Below are 17187 nucleotides of genomic sequence, written 5' to 3'. Positions count from 1 at the left end.
CAGCCTCATCAGTGCAGGACATCCAATTACTAGGAATATAAAATACCCCCATATTCATGGGATATTTATGTACTTATTCTCCCAATAAATGTAAAGCTTTCCTCAGCAGCACAGAGCATTCGCATAGGGGCAAGAGAACTGACTAAGATATCCAAAGCAAATCCTTATTAAGTAATTTTAATTATTTTTAATACTTCTTTTTACCCTAGGTGAAATATGTTGTTGAGTCCTTTTTTCATAATTGGTGTTTATTATGTTTCATTTATTTCACTTCTAAATCTGGTACATTTTGGATTCCAAACTGCAAAATGGTCAGAGGTGGCATGTGCAGAGTCAGCAGATTGTCAGGATACAGCCAACTCCCCAATACAAAGGGCCTGAAGGGCGGATCACAACATGCTAACGAGGGGTTCTCCTTTTCTACGTGCTGAAAGAACAGTTTAGTATTTTTAAAAGAGTGAAATGTTTTCAGTACTTCTCACTCATTTATTTTACTTTATAGATATTTTGATTAACCTCTTCCACGCAGCTGGGAAGTCATTTCCTACTATTGTTTAAACTTTTCTTCCTTTTGGTAAACAGAACTCCTCCAAGGCTGACGTTTCTGAATATGTAAACCATTCCCCTTTCCCCTAATTACTCGATCTTTCAATAACCCCTAGTGGAAACTTCAAAGCTTTATTTTACGTAAACTCTCCTGTAGAAAGTTCTTTTCTTTTCAAGCTTTCTTCTCGCAAACATAGTATTTATAATATTGGCTGTACTATTTAGAACTTACGAACGCTGCATTTCTTGTGTGCCCCAGCCCTTACCCCTCATTGGCGATTGAACCTGCTGCGTTATGGGTGGGCAAACTTCTGAAAACTGCCAGATAGAAAATGTTTCCGACTTTGCGGGCAGTTGTTGTGAAGTGAAAGCGGCCACAGGCAATAAATAAGCAAATGAGCGTGGCTGTGTTCCAATAAAACTTTATAAACACTGAAATGTGAATTTTATATACTTTTCACGTGTCACAAAACATTCTTTTGATTTCTTTTCAGCCACGTAAAGATTTAAAAACCATTTATGATTGGCAGGCAGGCCGTCTGGTTAGTTAGTCAACCCCAATGCTAGAGGAATAAAAGACCTTCTCCCGTGGGGATCAAGACCTGGTCCTGTCCTCTGCGACTTCCCCAGAACCTGTAAGGTCTCTGGGAGGCAGACTCCCATTTTAAAGACAACTGCGGGGTGTTAAAGCACTAAACCATCACGCGTGCACTTGCAGGCCGTGTTGTCAGCCTATTTAGGGTGGTAAGAGTCCCAATGCGGCTCGCTACGCAACCAGGCTTCGTGCTGCAGCGCAGGAAAAGTCTGAAAACACTTCTAGGCCCCACTCAGAGAGGTTGCGCGGTGCTGCCGAGTGAGGCAGGTACTCACCGGGCGCCAGTTCTAGTTCTCCCGAGCAAAGCGGCAGAGGCGGTGGCCCAGCGCGCGTTTGTCACTAACCTGCCGCAACCCCACAGCTCGCTAACGGAGAGGCCCACAAGCCCCCGCCCCCGGCCCCCTTCCGGGTTAGGGGTGGCCCAGGTAGTGGTCGTCAACCCAGAGATCACACGGCCACTCGGATTCCCGGTTGGGAGAGGCTGGGCTCCAGCAAGCGGACATCTGAGAACAGCCTGGTCAAGGTCCGGCCCTTTTTCGTCGGGGGCGCGCACGGCTGAGTCGGCCCCCGCGCGAACCCGCAGCTCCCTGGCTGGACTCCCGCTAGTTCGGCCGCCGCGCGCGCCCCCCCGCGCGCGCGCCGCCCAGCGCTCTCGCCTCCAGCTGCCAGCCAAGGAGCCAATTAGCACTCGGCGAGGCTGTGGCCACTTCCTCGTCCTCTCCAGCGAGCTCCCGGGACAGCTCGGGCGGCCGCGGGGCGGGGCGGGGCGGGGATTGCGCGGAAGATCTTTGCCTGCGTTCGCCGGTCGGAGCAAAGGGTGGGCGCAGGTCCTTGAAGGCGCGACACTCCATACCCTACAAAAAGAAACTTTGGGGCGCCGGGAGTGTCGGCCGGCGGGGCATTCGGTTGGCTTTTCGTTCGTGGTCTTTAGTATCAGCTGCACCAGGAAGCGAGATGTCGAAGCCGCCACCCAAACCGGTCAAACCAGGTAAGGGAGGTGCTTGTTGAGTCCCTTGACCGCCTCGGTGCCCTGCGCTTCCTCTGCCACTTGGCCGGGCAGACTTGGCACGTACTGGCCCCCAGCCTCGCTTTTGAGATCCAACCCACCGGGATGGGAGTTGTTAGCTTTGTTGCATTCCCTGAAGGGGAGGGATCGGTTTGGATGGCAAGAGGATTTCGAGGATTTTTAAAAAGTTTATTTTTAAAGAGGAGTCAGTCTCGATTTTCAACGTTGGCGTTCTCCAACTTTCTGGCGGGTGTGATGGCCACGTCCCATTGAAGCTTTCCTGGTAGACAGGGCCATTGATATCCCTTAAAAAAAACACAATTAAATAAATATCTTGAAATGGTCTTGTGGCCACTTCCCTTTTATTTTTTCTTCAGTGTGTGTCACTGTCAAGTTAGAGTTCTTGACCGGCCATAGCGAACGGGAAGTGCGCTGCTTGCAGGGTGGGGTGGGTGAGCGAGTCTCCTTTGGGACTTTTGAAAGGAACAGCGTTTGAAATTGACTTCGGGATCCTGGGAAAAACATTTAGAAGATTCTGTACTCGGGTTCATGACGGGAACAATCTAAGCTGCGGCAATCTCAGCTATTACTATTCGGAAGTGTCACTTTATCATGCAGTACAAGTCCAGTGCCTCCGCTCTCCGAGTGAATCTGGCCTGCTAAACGGGAGAGGGCGGGATAACTAAGTTCCCCAAAGTCGTTCTCTTGGCCGATAGTCCTGGTTTATTTTTGTCTCTATTCTTAGAATATTTTCTGCAATAGGGAGAAAAGAGATTTGAGAAGGAACTGATGTATTTCAGCTAAATACTGTATAACAAACTCCTACATTCATTTGGTAGGTAATTGCAGGAAACGTAAGAAATGGGAAATAAATAGCTCTGACATACTGTCAGGTTTTTTTTCTTTAAATCTCTTGTAACTTTATTGTAGCATAGGTTGAAATTTATCCATTTACATTACATTTCAAAGTAACCCCGGTCGTGAGGCATAGAGTTTCAGTGATTAATTGCTTTTTACTATTCTTCTGAACTTTGGTCAAGCACTACAACTTGTATGATTATTCAGTTTTTTTCTTTGCCCTCCTACATTGCTAGTTTCAAGTCATTTTATTTGAAAATTATGTATATACTCACATATGAGGTAGTGATTCACTGAAGGCTTAAATTTTGGTGGAGCGGTATAGAGGGACTTGGGCTCTGCTCTGAGCAAAGATGGGGCTTGGCTCCATTTGGGCCCTGTAGTTCTTTAGATGTGGAATCTGAGGAGGAATTTGCATCTTAAGTAAATATGGAGGAGGTGGCAGATTTCTAAACTCAGATGTAAATCAGGACCTCAAGCATCCAACGAAGCAGAGTTGTCCTTTTATAGCTAAACCAAGTACTGTACTTTATGTTAAAGAATGTCCTGAGAAACTATCCATGAGGATTTGTCTCTCTCTAGACATTGTACGTCTTTGTTGTAGCTGGAGGGACATCCACAGCTATGTGTGTGCACAAGTGTGTACATAGGTACTAATGCACAAACAGGTGTGGTTTAGGAATCAGTGTTAACAGTTGGGAATAAACTCACAGGAACCATTTTTATTGTCTAACACTACTGCTTTCTCCTCTTTAGTAAACCAGAATGCAAATGGTTGAAAATGACTGTTGTTTAGAAATAGCTTGAACTCCACACTCATTTATAAATGACATCCAAAGTCAAATAAGGGCATCATACAAATTGGTCTGTTAGTTTCTAATGTACAGTAAGAAATATTACTTTCAACCAGACTTGAAATTTGTGTGGCCTGGCTTAATTGAAAACAGAACTGTCCTATTATAGTACTGGCTCACATTTACTGTGTGCCAGGCACTGATCTAATCACCTTGAATGTTTTAATTCATTTACTCCTTACAACAACCGTATGAGCTAAGTACCATTATTGTTTCCATTGCACAGTTGGGGAATGAAGGCAGATCACGGAAAGATTAAGTAACTTGCTCAAGGTCAGTAGCTGGATGAGGAGGAGCAAGCAGGATTAGAACCCAGGTAGTCTGACTCCAGTGTCGGGCTCTTAACTGTAATGCTATTCTGCCGTACAAGTGCACCATTCATAGAATGGTCATGTGTATTTTAGAGTCTGTGGCCAGGAAGTGGAAAGGAAAGTGCCTCTGGTATTCCATCAGACTTTCTTGTTGCAAATGCACATAAAAGTCATCCCCCTGGTTGGTGGTAACAAGGAGAGGTGCTGAGCTTTAACTCTCTTGTCCTGCAGGTAAACTAAATGGGTGAAAATATCTGAAGCAAGCTTGGGCTTGAGGATGGGGAGGTGTATTTAATTTTTGGTTTCTTGATTTGTTTACACTCTACCTCACCCCAAATGAGAGTGAGAAAAAGAGAGAGAGCAGGGAGGGGAGAGCGGTAAGAGGAAACCAGTGGAAAAGTTAACTTTCAGATGCTGCAGCTTTTCAGATCCTGTAGATTTGGTTGTCAGCTCCAAGCAGAGAGGTAAGAGATCAATGACAAGATTCCTAGTATTCATAAATTAAAATGCATTACTTGCTCTGAGAGGAGTTGCTTTAGTGGCACTGAGATCTGAGATGAATTCCTCCTCGTGGTTCTCTGAAAGTGTTGGGGTGGACTGGACATCTCTAGGAGACACACAAGGTAGTCCCTATAGCTTCCTGCAAAGGAAGATCCTGGCAGAACAGCATGGCCCAGTTCATGGGCAGCTAGGCAAGGGAGGACCTGTCGGAAGGTTTTAGTAGCAAGGAACATTAAGCTATAATGCTGGCTAATGATTGGGTTGGCCAAAAGTTCATTCTGTTTTTAAGTTATAATAAAAGACACATGTTTTCACTTTCACCAATAACTTTATCGAACAACATAGTCACTGTTTTGTTCCACTACCTCCTGCCATCTTTCAGGCAACTTCACAATCCCATCTTCCCAAAACTTTTTATCTTTTGGAGCAAAGAACTATTCTAGGTGCCTTTTGCAGTCTTCCAGAGAATTGAAATTTTTTCCATTAAGAGAATTCCATAATGATCGAAATAAATGGAAATCTGAAGGCATATTCACATATTGAAATAAATGGAAATCACCAGACATATTCACAATGTCTGGTGAATATGGTGCATGAATCAGAACTTCCCAGCCAAGCTATAACAGTTTTTGCCTGGTCACGAAAGAAATATGTGGTCTTGTGTTATCCTAATGGAAGAGTGTGCATTTTCTGTTGACTAATTCCGATGCTTTTTGTTGAGTGCTGCTTTCAGTTGGTCTAATTGGGAGCAGTACTTGATGGAATTGTTTCATCTTCCATAAGGAGCTCGTAATAAAGGACTCCCTTCCAATCCCACCATTTACGTAACATCACCTTCTTTGGATGAAGACCTTTGGTGTGGTTGGTGGTGGTTCATGTTGCTTGCCCCATCTCTTCTGTTTCACATTATGGTAAAGTATCTATTTCTCATCGTCCATCACAATTTGTTTTTAAAACGAATGTTTTAATTACGTTTAAGTAGAGAATCACATGCAGAAATAACGGTCAAGAAGGTTTTTTTTTCCACTTAATGTGGAACCCAAACATCAAAGTGATTAATATAACCAAGCTGGTGCAGATAATTTTCAGCACTCGATTTGGATATTTTGAGTATGTCAGCTGTCTCCCACATAGTATTACGTTGATTGTTCTCAAGTAATGTCTCTATTCGGTCACTATCAACTTCAACTGGTCTGCCTCACTGTGGAGATCATTCAATGAGAAATCTCCAGCACGAAACTTTGTGAACCACTTTTGACACATTCGATCAGTCACAGCACCTTCTCCATATACCACACAAGTCCTTTTTTTTTTGCGTTTCAGTTGTGTTTTTACATTTCTTGAAATAACAAAGCATAATATGCCAAAAATACTGCTTATTTCCTTCCATGTTCAATTTTAAAATGATTACACAAAAATTCACCAATTTTGAGGTGTGTATCTTTTTAAATGCATGCCGATGTGACAGCTGTCCCAACACAATCTAACAAAATTGCTTCAGATGACATTAAAGACAACAAAGAACTACTAGAGACATCTTACAGAGAAAAAAAATGAACAGACCTTTTGGCCAAACCAATATGTATTGGGGTGATTGGCAATACCCCTGAAGTCGACCGTTTTGGAAAGGAGACTGGCTAGACAAGTGCTGGTCAGCTGCTTGTGGGAAAGTCCTGCCACTTAATTTCTTTTTGCAATTCTTTGCTTTCCTTCCTGAGGTTATGCCAGGGGTCACCTTGTTTGGGATTTTGTCCACAATCTAAATTCTTTTGCTAAAAACACTTCTTAAAACATGTAGCTTATATTTTATGCCTTGTACTATACACTGGGGTTCCAAAGAATAATGAAATAGGTTTTCATTCATGAGGGTCTTGAGTCTAATGGTGGAGATTTATATATCTACAGATTAATTTTAGATGGTTTCACATCTATAGTTGGATGACTGATCTTGTCCATTTTGTTTAAAAAGTGGTAGTTAAAAATGAAAGTGATATTTTTGTGATAGAAAATGTAGAAAATACAGTACAGGAAAATAATAAGTATGTAACTAAGAGTATAAAAACCATCTCTACTTATCATCTGATGATAACCACTGTTTTTTTCTCAGATTTTTTCTTCTTTTTCTTCAAATCCATTTTATTCAAAAAAGAAAATATAAACAGTTACAGCCCCCCCCCCCACAGGTCCCTCCCCACTGCTGAACAGTGTCAGTTTCCATTTTAAGTGCTTCGCTGTTAGTGGACATACTCTCTGTTTCCTGCAGTCTCTATAATATCTCCTATGCTCTGCTTGAAAAATCAATTCTGCCACATTGTAACCTTTCCTTAGTCACTGCTTAAATAAGGAAAGCAGTAAATAAGGTCACCCCCCCCATAAGGTCACCTGTGGCTCCTCCAGGTCTGTTCTCAAAACTGTCCCTTCTGATTGTTAGATGTGTCACCATGGTACTCCATCTGCTGGAATGCGGCACAGATTTGTGGTTCAGCTCATCCTTTAGGGGACCCTCCTTTCTACTGAACCAGCCCAGCCTCTCCATTTTATACCGTATAGCACTTCTGTAGCTTTTAGCCACCCTCTGAAGCCTTGCAATTAGATTAGGGTGAGCCTGTCTGGCTTTTCGGAGTGTAGAAAACACCTTATGTTTGCACAGAGACTTTTTTAAAAAGGAAACTTAATTCTTAGTCTTATGTAAAATGGGCTAAAGGATATGTTGAATGAGATGTGGATGAGAATCACTGCATTTGAAGCAGGTGTGATGACCTCCACTGTAGTTGGAAGCCTGGTGTCTGACCTTGACCAGTTCTTCTAAATGGCTTATTGATTTTGATGGTGGAAGTAAAGGAGCATAAATATTTCACATGTTGTGAAAATAAATTCATGGGACTTTGAAGAAGCAAATGTCAGTGTTTTGGGTTCTTTTGTATACTCAGTAAAAATGGCTTCAAAAATGTCACACATATGCTGCTTATCTAACACCTTTGATAGGTAGTGTTCATTTAAAGTGATCTGAACTTTTGTGTGTAGTTTTTTCCTTCTTAGTAAATGAATTAGAGGTGCTCCATTTATAAAGTTTGAGAAACATCTTGAAATTACTGGGTGATGATGATGATGATGACGATGATGATGATAGTTCACATTTATTTAGCCTCAAGTGTTAGGAACTGTGCCAAGAATTCTAAATGCTTTATCTCGTTGGATTATTTTAACTTCCCTAAAAGGTAGATTCTAATATCCCCATTTAATAAGTGAAGTAGGACTCTGAGGTTAAGAAAACTACCTGAGGTCTCAAAGCTAGGAAGTGGTTACTTTGACCTAGGAATGGAACACATTTGGCCCAGAGAAGCCTGTGGTGGTTTTGTTAGTTGGACGGGCTTTTGTTGGGCCACCTTTATCAACTATGCAGTGGTATTTTTTGCATTTACTTTGTATAACTCCCCTCTTTCAATAGGTCTGTATGAGACTATTAGACACTTTTTGAGAGGAGAATAATCTTTTATTTCTTTGTAACTGCATAGCAACTCAACTTTTTATGCATGACAGGTACATAAAAAGTCTTGATACATAATCAAGTCTTTGGAAGAAGATTGAGGGAGATTACATCTTGTAGCTTCATTATAAAGTAGCAAAGGCTTGGGGCACCGTCAGCAATACTCTGGAACATAGTGTTGTCTCCTCCCTTTTGTTTTTACATTCCCACTGCTCGACTTCAGTGGCACTAGTCACTAGCATTTTTGACACATTTCTGGTAAGGGAAGAAAAATCTTTTCCTTTAGCCTCTTAGGCTCTGTGTCTGGCTTCTATGTATTAAACTGATAGAGGAACAGATTAACGGGAGAAGAAGGCATACACATTTAATTGATGTCTTTAATTTTGTCTGTACAGGGGATATACAGAAAATAAGTGAAAACCCAAAGCAGTGGTTAGAATGGGAAGTTTACACATCATTTTAACAAAGGGTGATAAAGTGTGGAGAAGTGACTAGACAAAGAACAGGAGGGTTGGGCTTCAAGAGGAATGAATTGTGGGAAGGTAAATATACAGGGAAATGACTGGAAGATAAGGGTTATTTTAGTGAGGTTTGTTTATACAGACTCATCTGGGTGCCATTTCCCTCTCCAGTGATAAGGGCTATTTTCCTCTTTTTGGTGTGGGGGGCGTGTCTGGAGGGCACCTTCACAAGGCGAGTTTATGCCCTGCTTTTAGGAAGGTGGGGGAGGACGAAGACTTCTTCCTGTGTCTGTTTTTTCTCGATTGCCCTCAGCTCAAGGTAGTCCTTGTGCCAAAGTGGCATACTTTGGGGCGGCAGATTTTCACCCCCTTTACCTCATACCTCATGTCCAGTGAAAACCATTGCCAGATTTGCCCTCTCTTGCTTAATGCTCAGGGGAGAACAATACATCAGAAAGACAGAGGTGGGGAGAGAGAGACAGACAGACAGACAGACAGACACACTCTTCCAGTGGGCTGATGTGAGCTGTGAAGTCAAGATTCTGTATGAATTTGTCAATCACATCTCAATGAAGCTGAAGGGTAAAGGTTCTCTATCAAACAAATAAAAGGAGTTTAGGGGGAAATTTTCAGATATTGGTATAAAGAGAGTTTTCCGATTCTTTTGAACAACCACATGGTACTCTGTTGTATTTATCTGATCACACCCATATTAGTGAGCATTTAGATTGTTTCCACTTTTTTTGTTGTAACCATTGTAACAGCTTTGTTCCTCATCTGGTGAATGAATCCATAGGAGAAAGTCAGGACAGTAGGGGATTGTTGTATTGTTTGAAGGCACATGCGTTGTCATTTTCACAGACATTTCCAAAATGCTCTCCAAAGAGATGGTGCCAACTGACCTTCCCACCAAAAATGTGTGAGCTTCCCTTAAACAGAAAAATTACAAGCATGTCATAGGAGATACTATCAAAATGTGACCAGAGAGCTGAGAAGTACAAGGCAAGGAGCTTGAGGAAGTTGAGACATGTCACAGAAGAGGGGAAACTGAAGCAGTATCTTGAATGCTGAGTAAGAGTTTGGTAGGCAAAAAAGGGGGGAAGTCGTTTTACTTGGGCAGAAGCGAATAACTCAATATGTCCTCCCATCCGTGTTCGCCTGACTGCACATGGGCTGAGCGTCTCTCAGGAAGCCAGGGAGACATACTGTGCACTTGTGGAACTGTGGGCTGGAGAAATTTTTTCCGAATTAAAGAGAAAGCCATTTGTCTGGTGTAGCAGCCAATGGAAAACAAGAACTTGTTCCACACAGGAATTGAGAATTTAAATGTCGGCAGATTAGTCCTTTACATATCTGTATGTCAGGGTGTTAGCAATAGCTGGTGGGTGTTAAGTTTGCAGTCCTGGGTTAAAGAGGGTCACAGATTTAAATCACTTAAGCAAGTCACCCTTGGGACTACTGTACATACCTCCTTTTTGCTCATTCTTGCCAATCATTTCCCACTTGGTGTTTGAGCGACTAGAATTTTTAGAAAATCACATGGCAAATTCCTCAACTTACTCTTGGGGTAAGAGTTAGGGGAGAGTTTTGTATTTGTGCGTTTTGATTAGCATGGGAATTGAAAGCTCATTAGCATCCTGTAGAGCTTGATAAGTGACTTTGGTTTTATATTCCTGGGACCAAAGAATATGCTCAGTGTGGTTCTTTCCTAGTTTCAGTGCTCTTGATTTCCATGGAGCCTGAATGCAATTTGAATTCAAATTAAGGATGACTCTAGGGACCAACCCAGTTTATACTGCTACAGGGGCTGCCTCAGGCCCTTGAGCAGGGTCTGAAGGCAGCTCTAGGGAGTTAGTCTTTCTGGCAGCCCGACACTGCAGGGATTTTGCTTGGTTCTGAGACACTTCAGGGTTCTATTTCAGGATTCCCTCCCCCATCTAGGGGAAAAGGCTTCTATCAACTTACTTGCATGAGACAAAGAAGTGACTTCCACTGGAGAGCGTTCTGGGGTGGCTGTGTCTTCTGTGAACTTCCCGACCCAGTCCATACTTGGGGGAAGGACACCTCCAATTTCAGTCTCTCTGAGCGTGGGTGAGGGCGGCTAGGCTGAGAGAAGCCCCTCTAGCCTGTTGGCACAGTTAACGGATACTCAGGGTCCAGACTGAGAAGTGTTCACAAGGTTGTATTTTCTTGTTTGAGAACCAGATTCCAAATGACTCTCTAAAATGTTGCCTTCCTGGGTTTACAAGATTTTCTGCTTCCGGGGGCCTGTTGTTTCGATGAGTCAGTGCGAGTTTGTCAGCAGTAGCCCTGGGAGGACTTAAACTGAAGGTATTCTCACCAGTTTTTCAGGCAAGGAAACTGCCTGTGAGATGTTGCAACAGAAACCATTCCCTCCAAAGTTTCTTTTCTGAATGGTGTGCCAAGTTTGAGATTGTTTTCTGCCTTATTTTTTTGTTGAGGAATAAATCCTTCTCTTTCATTCCTTTGCCCCCAGGTTCTAAATCTAAGTTGCCCAAGCAGCTGCTGGGCAAGAACGGGGGCCTGTGTGAAGGTGAAATGTGAAGCGGGAGTCACCACTTATGGTGACTGGCCACATCCTCTTTCAGGGCACCTGTCCCAGCCACAGGGATGCTTCTTTTCTTTGCCTGATGCCTTCCCGCCCTTGAGGACTAATTATATACCCAAATACTGGGGCTCCAAAGGGTCCCTGGGACTCAACACTGGCTTGGTAGGGGCCCTGTTCTCCACAGTGGGTCCTGCCCACCTCCAGATTCTTGGTCGGTACCGGATCTCTCTGGTGTCTGGGTATGTGTCGTGGGCACTGCCTCGTTGACTGGCACTGGGATGGCAGCTGTTTGGTCTGTCCTGAATGCTTGTCATTGGCCTAAACACCTTTGGCTCCCACACCTCTGCCTCTTGGATGTACCGTGACCCTAAGATTGGCCTGGGCCTGTTAGGCTGTTGGCTGGATTTCCCCTTAGGCACCCTTGCTTCTTTAGACGTAACCTAAGGCAGACCTGCGCACCATAGCCTATTGGTGTTTTAACTCTCATTGTGGCATTTCAGGGACCAGGGCCACACACCCAGAGAGCCTTACACCAGTATCTCGTCAGGACTAGCCTGGCTGTCTTTGCTGACATCATTTGGAACTTGCTTTCCCCTTAATCTCAATTCCACAGGACTCTCAGAAGGAACTAACTCACTGCTTCACATCCGAGGAGCCAATCCACCTTCGGTGTTAAACCAGTCATTGACTTATCATAATCCCCTCTCCAAAGGTGCTTACATTAAAAAATAAGATAAGCTAAAAACAAGCTTCCTGGAGGAAATTCCATTTTTTATTCGGTTGACTACAGTAGTCCCCCTTGTCCACAGTTTTGCTTTCCAAGGTTTCAGTTACCCGAAATCTGAAAACATTAAATGGAACATTCTAGAAATAATTCATAAGTTATTAATTGTGAATTGTTCTGAGTAACATGATGAAATCTCATGTTGTCTCCCGCCCGATGTGAATCATCCCTTTTTCCGGTGTGTCCCCGGTGTGATACTACCCACCTGTTAGTCACACTGAGAGGCCTTCTCAGTTACCAGCTCGACTGTCTCAGTATCACAGTGCTCTGTTCAAGTCACCCTTATTTTACTTACTGGTGGCCCCAAAGCACAAGAGTAATGATGCCGGCAATTTGGGTGTGCCAAAGACCAGTGCTTCCTTTAAGTCAGAAGGTATGTGTTTGTAGGAGAAAAATAGTATATGTAGGGTTTGGTACTCTATGGTTTTAGGTATCCACTCAGGGTCTTGGAGCATTGCCCCCATGGATGAGAAGGACTACTATACTCTTTAGTTGGACTTTAGACATAAAGACAGGCTAATCAAGTGGATATTCTAGGGACTAAGCTTTGATTTGGATGAGGAGGCAGAATATAGTAATGGGAAATGAACATTTGCTTTAGGGTGAAATTCTGGTCTCAATTTTTTAATTAACTTGCTAGACCACCTTGAGAAGTCCTAGACCACTCTGGGCCTGTTTCTTTACTTGATTCTAAATCCGATTCTAAATTTTCATCACCTTATACTGGTGTTTCAATTAACTCCCCAAATTTCTACATAATTTCTTCATGTGCTTCTTGCAGAACCCTGCGACATTTTTGATACCCATCTTCCGGCCACTCCCAATGCTCAGTGTCATATGAGTGCAAACATGGGGAGAAATTAAATACCTTACGGGCTTTTCTTAAGTCCAGATTTCCATGATAAGCAGGGTGAGAGGGAAAAGGTTGGGGAGAGGACATAATGTATTCATAATCAGGTCTGATCTGATTTCCCTTGGGCTCCGGCTGGGTAGGGCCATGGAGGGTTTTTGGTTTGTGTTTGTGTTTTTATGTTTGTAGCTGCCTAGAGGAAGAGGACATTGGGGTGTGTGGCCCTGCAGAAGTGTGTCTGGACTGTCCACGCACAGCCAGGGAGACCCTTGCAAAGGAGGTCATTCAGGAATGGCCTGAAACATTGAGGACTTTTATGTTTGGAAAATGTATACAGCTAATTAAAACTTGATAACATTAACTCCATGGAACTGAGATCTAAGAATATATCTTTAGTTAGTGTTTAGAAATTAGCTTTGTACAAAATAGTATTCAGAATCCTCCTTTCTCTGACATTTTTCTCCTGCCTTTTTTGGAGGTAACAGTTTGAAGCTTTAGAAATTTCTATATTTTATTCCAGGAGGAAGGTTTTCAGTGCTTCTCTCTGGAAGAGGAACAGCCAATCTTCCTCTAAGAAAATTGCTCTCGGCCCACCCATCGCTCAGTCAGTTAACGTAGTTCTTACACAAGAAGCCAAAAGCCTCTTTTTTTAAAAAGAAAATGATATTTATATACTTACAGGGATCAGTACATAAAATTGTACTGATGGGGACAAGTTTTGTTGCTCAAACTTTCGAACCTAAACCGAAAAAAAATCATGTTTATATTTAAAAACTATTATAGTGTCCTTGAGTATTAATTTTCCACTGGTGTTTAAGGCCCTAAAGAATTGCAGTTGTCAGGATAGATGATGAGAGCAGACAGGTTGCTTATGCTGCTGGACAGTAGGTACCAAAGGAGGGCAAATTCCTAGTAATTATTATGAAAGTCTGCAATTCAGGCACCACTGCATGTTGGTGGAAGGCCACTGCCCGAGAGAGCAGTGACTTTCCCCTCTTCTGTCCCTGTGGGCAGAGAGGTTATTTCTCTGTCAACCCATCCACATCATAAACAGCAGATAGTTCTGCAGGGTCAAGGATTTGGGGGGGGGGTGTTAGGAGGGGACCAGGGCTGTTCTTAGAAGTTTAAGGGCAAATTCTAATATCTCCATGCCTTGTCTTTCCCCACCTCATGACCCCATTTCATAAAGATAAATGATCTTCTGGGTGTCCATTCATGAAAACGAGTTAAAATTCATGAGCAACTTAAAGCCTCAGGGATGGGTGTGAAAGGTGCCTTGGGCTTGGAGTAACTAAAGATAGTCACTGAATCCAGGTATGCGACCTTCAGCTATGCCCAGGCCTTGAGTGCAGGGACATTTTCAAGAGAATGATCCCGTTACCCTATTTTAATTGCAGCTCCAGCCCCATTTTGTTTGACCTTTGTCATTCTCTAGGGAAATTCTAGGGACTTCTCTATTATTCTTTAGGGACTTTATTCTCCTGGGCCACTCTTCCCTCTCCCAAAAGCTGATCTGGTGTGGGAAAATCCCTGAACATTTCTTTGACCTTTTCTGGGAGTCACTTGGACTCTGTGGGAGAGGAACCAACTTTCCTCTATCGTCAAGGTTTTTTCTGGCTAGTCTAATAGTCAAGTAGACAGGAGACAGATTAGCAAGAGAAAAGACCCAAATTTAGTACTGATAGATGTGTGGAAACTCCACATATACAAGAGAGTCAGACCTCACATGCAGGGGAGTTTATGTAGAAAGAGGGATTGAGGTAGAAAGAGGGATTCTGAGTTAGAGATGAGCTAATGCGCCTTGGGGGCTTCAAAGGGTCCTTGCAGGATGATAAGAAGGACATGTTTAGAACATGAAAGTTTGCCCTGTCATATAGGCAGGTTGAAAAGGTTATCGCTGATAAACTCTTATGGACAAGGCCTCTAATTCAAACTCTTCTAGGCAGTTAAGGGTGGAGGGGTCAGAACTTCCTTCTGAGCCTGCAGCTTAAAGTTACCTTTAGCTAAAAACAATCTGTGTATCACAGAGGCCCATCTTGACAGTGACTTGTTCTGGACCCCCACAACTGCTTGGGTCTTTCCAGACCATCCAGATTTCTGTCTAGTCCCCCCTTTCTGTAAACACTCTGGACTCTGGGAGCCAGGCAAGCTGGGAGAAGGAACTCATCACCTGGGCATCCCTCTGCCTGCACCTCCTGGGCTGAGCCTTCAGCAAGGTGCCAGGTCTGGCTCTGTAATGTCCTCAGGTGTCATGTCCAGCATTTCCAGGGCTACCAGACAAGCCTCCCCACTTTCACGGTAGGACCGTGGCCACAGGAACACATTATAAACCTTTTGAAGAAGCACTGCTGCGGGACTTGAGAGAGGATGCCATTAGGGGAACAATTTCTCCATTAAAGACTGTGGAATAGATGATCTTGGAAGAAATTAATGTTGTAGACATGTTACTGGTTTCCTTACACATGGCCTTCTGGAATCCACTTTCCTGGTTTTTGTTCTGTTCTAATTTTCTATATGGACTTCCGTGGAGTCTCTTGAATGTGTCACAGAAGCAACTTGGACTCCTTTTCTGAATCGAGAGGAGCTCAGTTTCAGTTACTGCTTATTCTTTGCTCTCTAATTACTGTTTCTTGTTGTGTTGGATAATATTTTTCACACATCCAGAGTTTGTATTGTCTATGAGAGTTCTCATATTAGCTAGTTCTCTCATAAAACACCCTTTGTTACAGATTTAGTCCCTCTGTATCCACCAGGTGAACTTTGAGTCGAGCACCTTGATTTGGCTTAAGCTCCGTACAGTATCTCTAGAGAGTCTCTTCTTTTTTCCTTAGATATGGTGTATGTCTTTGTCCTTATATCAGCTTCTAAAGGGGGTTCTGCTTTAAATAAAGGAGATGTTTTTTATTGTTATGTTGTCTTGCTTGCATTTGTGGTTTTTTTAATCCTTGCCTGAGGATATGGTTATTGATTTTTAGAGAGAGAGAAAAAGGGAAGGTGGGGGGGGAGCGGAGAGAGTGAGAGAGAGAGGGAGAGAGAGAAACATTGATGTAATAGGGAAACATCCAATGGTTGCATCCTGTAGGGGCCCTGACTGGGGAACGAACCTGCAACCTAGGTGAATGCCCTGATCCGGGATTAAACCCACAATTTTTGTTGTATGGGATGATGTCGCAGCCAACGGAGCCACCCAGCCAGGGTGCCAGCATGTATTTTTATAGAGGGCTAAGGCCAAGGCCATTTTTTTCTTGTTGCAAATTTTCATTTCCAAAGTGCATTTGTGTTATTCCCAGAAATTGGGCATTCGTGAAGTCTGAAGTTTAACCTTGTCCATTTATTTACTCAAATTTAAAAATTCTCTTCAAGTAAAAATAATTTCCAAGGGATTTTTAAAATATACCCCAACAGCATTTTATTATTGCCCAGAGTACCAGATATCTAAGCCTGAAAAATTTTCATTTGGTTTCTAAATGCCAGTTATACACGCTCATGTATTAAATGTCCTGGCCTTGTGTTTTTTCAGATTGTATGTGGTGATACTATCAGAGAGAATCACTCAAAGTAAGGATACATGTTTAGGCAGAGTTTCGTTCAGTTCTGTGAGTGTGTAAACGTGTGTTTCCTGGTCCCTGATGTGCAATGCGTTTCTCAATGAGTCTCAGAAATATTGAGACACCTCTAGCCTGTCCGTGCTCAGTCCCCAACCTAATCTCTCACCATTTCTCCTACTAGGTTCCAGGCACATTGATCTACTTGACATTCACAGACAACCCTTCTTGGCCGCCAGCCCCTCTGTCTATATACTGCTCTGTATTACGGGTCTGCCCTGCCTGCCCCGCTGGAAAAGATAATTCCTGTTATCTTTCCAGAGTCAAGTAGATGCCACCTCCTATCCAGCTGCACTGGCCCAATAGTCTCCCCACTGTCTGTGTACTTACATGTCCCCTGTAGGCTTACTTTTGTGAGCATACTTGGCATTGCAGTTGCTTCCTTCTCCACCAAATTTTTTTTGGGGGGGTGCATGGTAAGATCAGGGAGACAAAGAGGACGAAAAAGACTCATATTGAAATACTCTGCTGATAAAATACAAATACATTGTTTGTTCCTTAACATGGTATTAAAAGAGAATGTTTTCCTGATTGTATGTGGAGTTCCTATTCTTGGTAGACAGTTTAGAAAATAAAAAAGAAAATAGATATGACTGGTAGTTCTACTGCCCAGAGGTAACTATTAACATTTTGATATTTGTTTCTTTCCATTTTTTCTTCTATGCATATTTTTCTTTTATATAGCTGATTGTATATATAATATTACCACTGACCTTTTTTATATAACAGGAAAGCATAAACGTATCTCTGAAAATCTATT

At 42.9% G+C, this 17187-nt stretch overlaps 2 protein-coding genes across 9 annotated transcripts in view; one reads left to right on the top strand and one right to left on the bottom strand.

The window, feature by feature from the left end:
• Positions 1-1754, bottom strand: part of NMRK1 (nicotinamide riboside kinase 1) — a 31498-nt gene extending 29744 nt beyond the window's left edge. The window contains exon 1 of one of the 8 annotated variants that reach the window (XM_053656158.1): positions 1417-1754. The gene's annotated coding sequence lies outside the window, so the exon portion shown is untranslated. The remainder of the gene's footprint in view (positions 1-1416) is intronic. The other 7 variants (XM_053656156.1, XM_053656154.1, XM_053656155.1 and 4 more) reach the window with 7 other exon arrangements.
• A 10-nt stretch (positions 1755-1764) lies between these two features.
• OSTF1 (osteoclast stimulating factor 1) overlaps positions 1765-17187 on the top strand; it is a 48767-nt gene continuing 33344 nt past the window's right edge. The window contains exon 1 of the mRNA XM_037140330.2: positions 1765-2129. Within this exon, the coding sequence (XP_036996225.1) occupies positions 2096-2129 (34 nt within the window). The 5' untranslated portion in view covers positions 1765-2095. The remainder of the gene's footprint in view (positions 2130-17187) is intronic.

Source organism: Artibeus jamaicensis, unplaced genomic scaffold (genome assembly GCF_021234435.1).
Source record: "Artibeus jamaicensis isolate MK-2021 breed Jamaican fruit bat unplaced genomic scaffold, CSHL_Jam_final scaffold_1964, whole genome shotgun sequence".
Classification (NCBI taxonomy): Eukaryota; Metazoa; Chordata; class Mammalia; order Chiroptera; family Phyllostomidae; genus Artibeus; species Artibeus jamaicensis.
The sequence above is the reverse complement of the archived record's forward strand: the minus strand, read 5'-3'. Positions and strand labels throughout refer to the sequence as shown.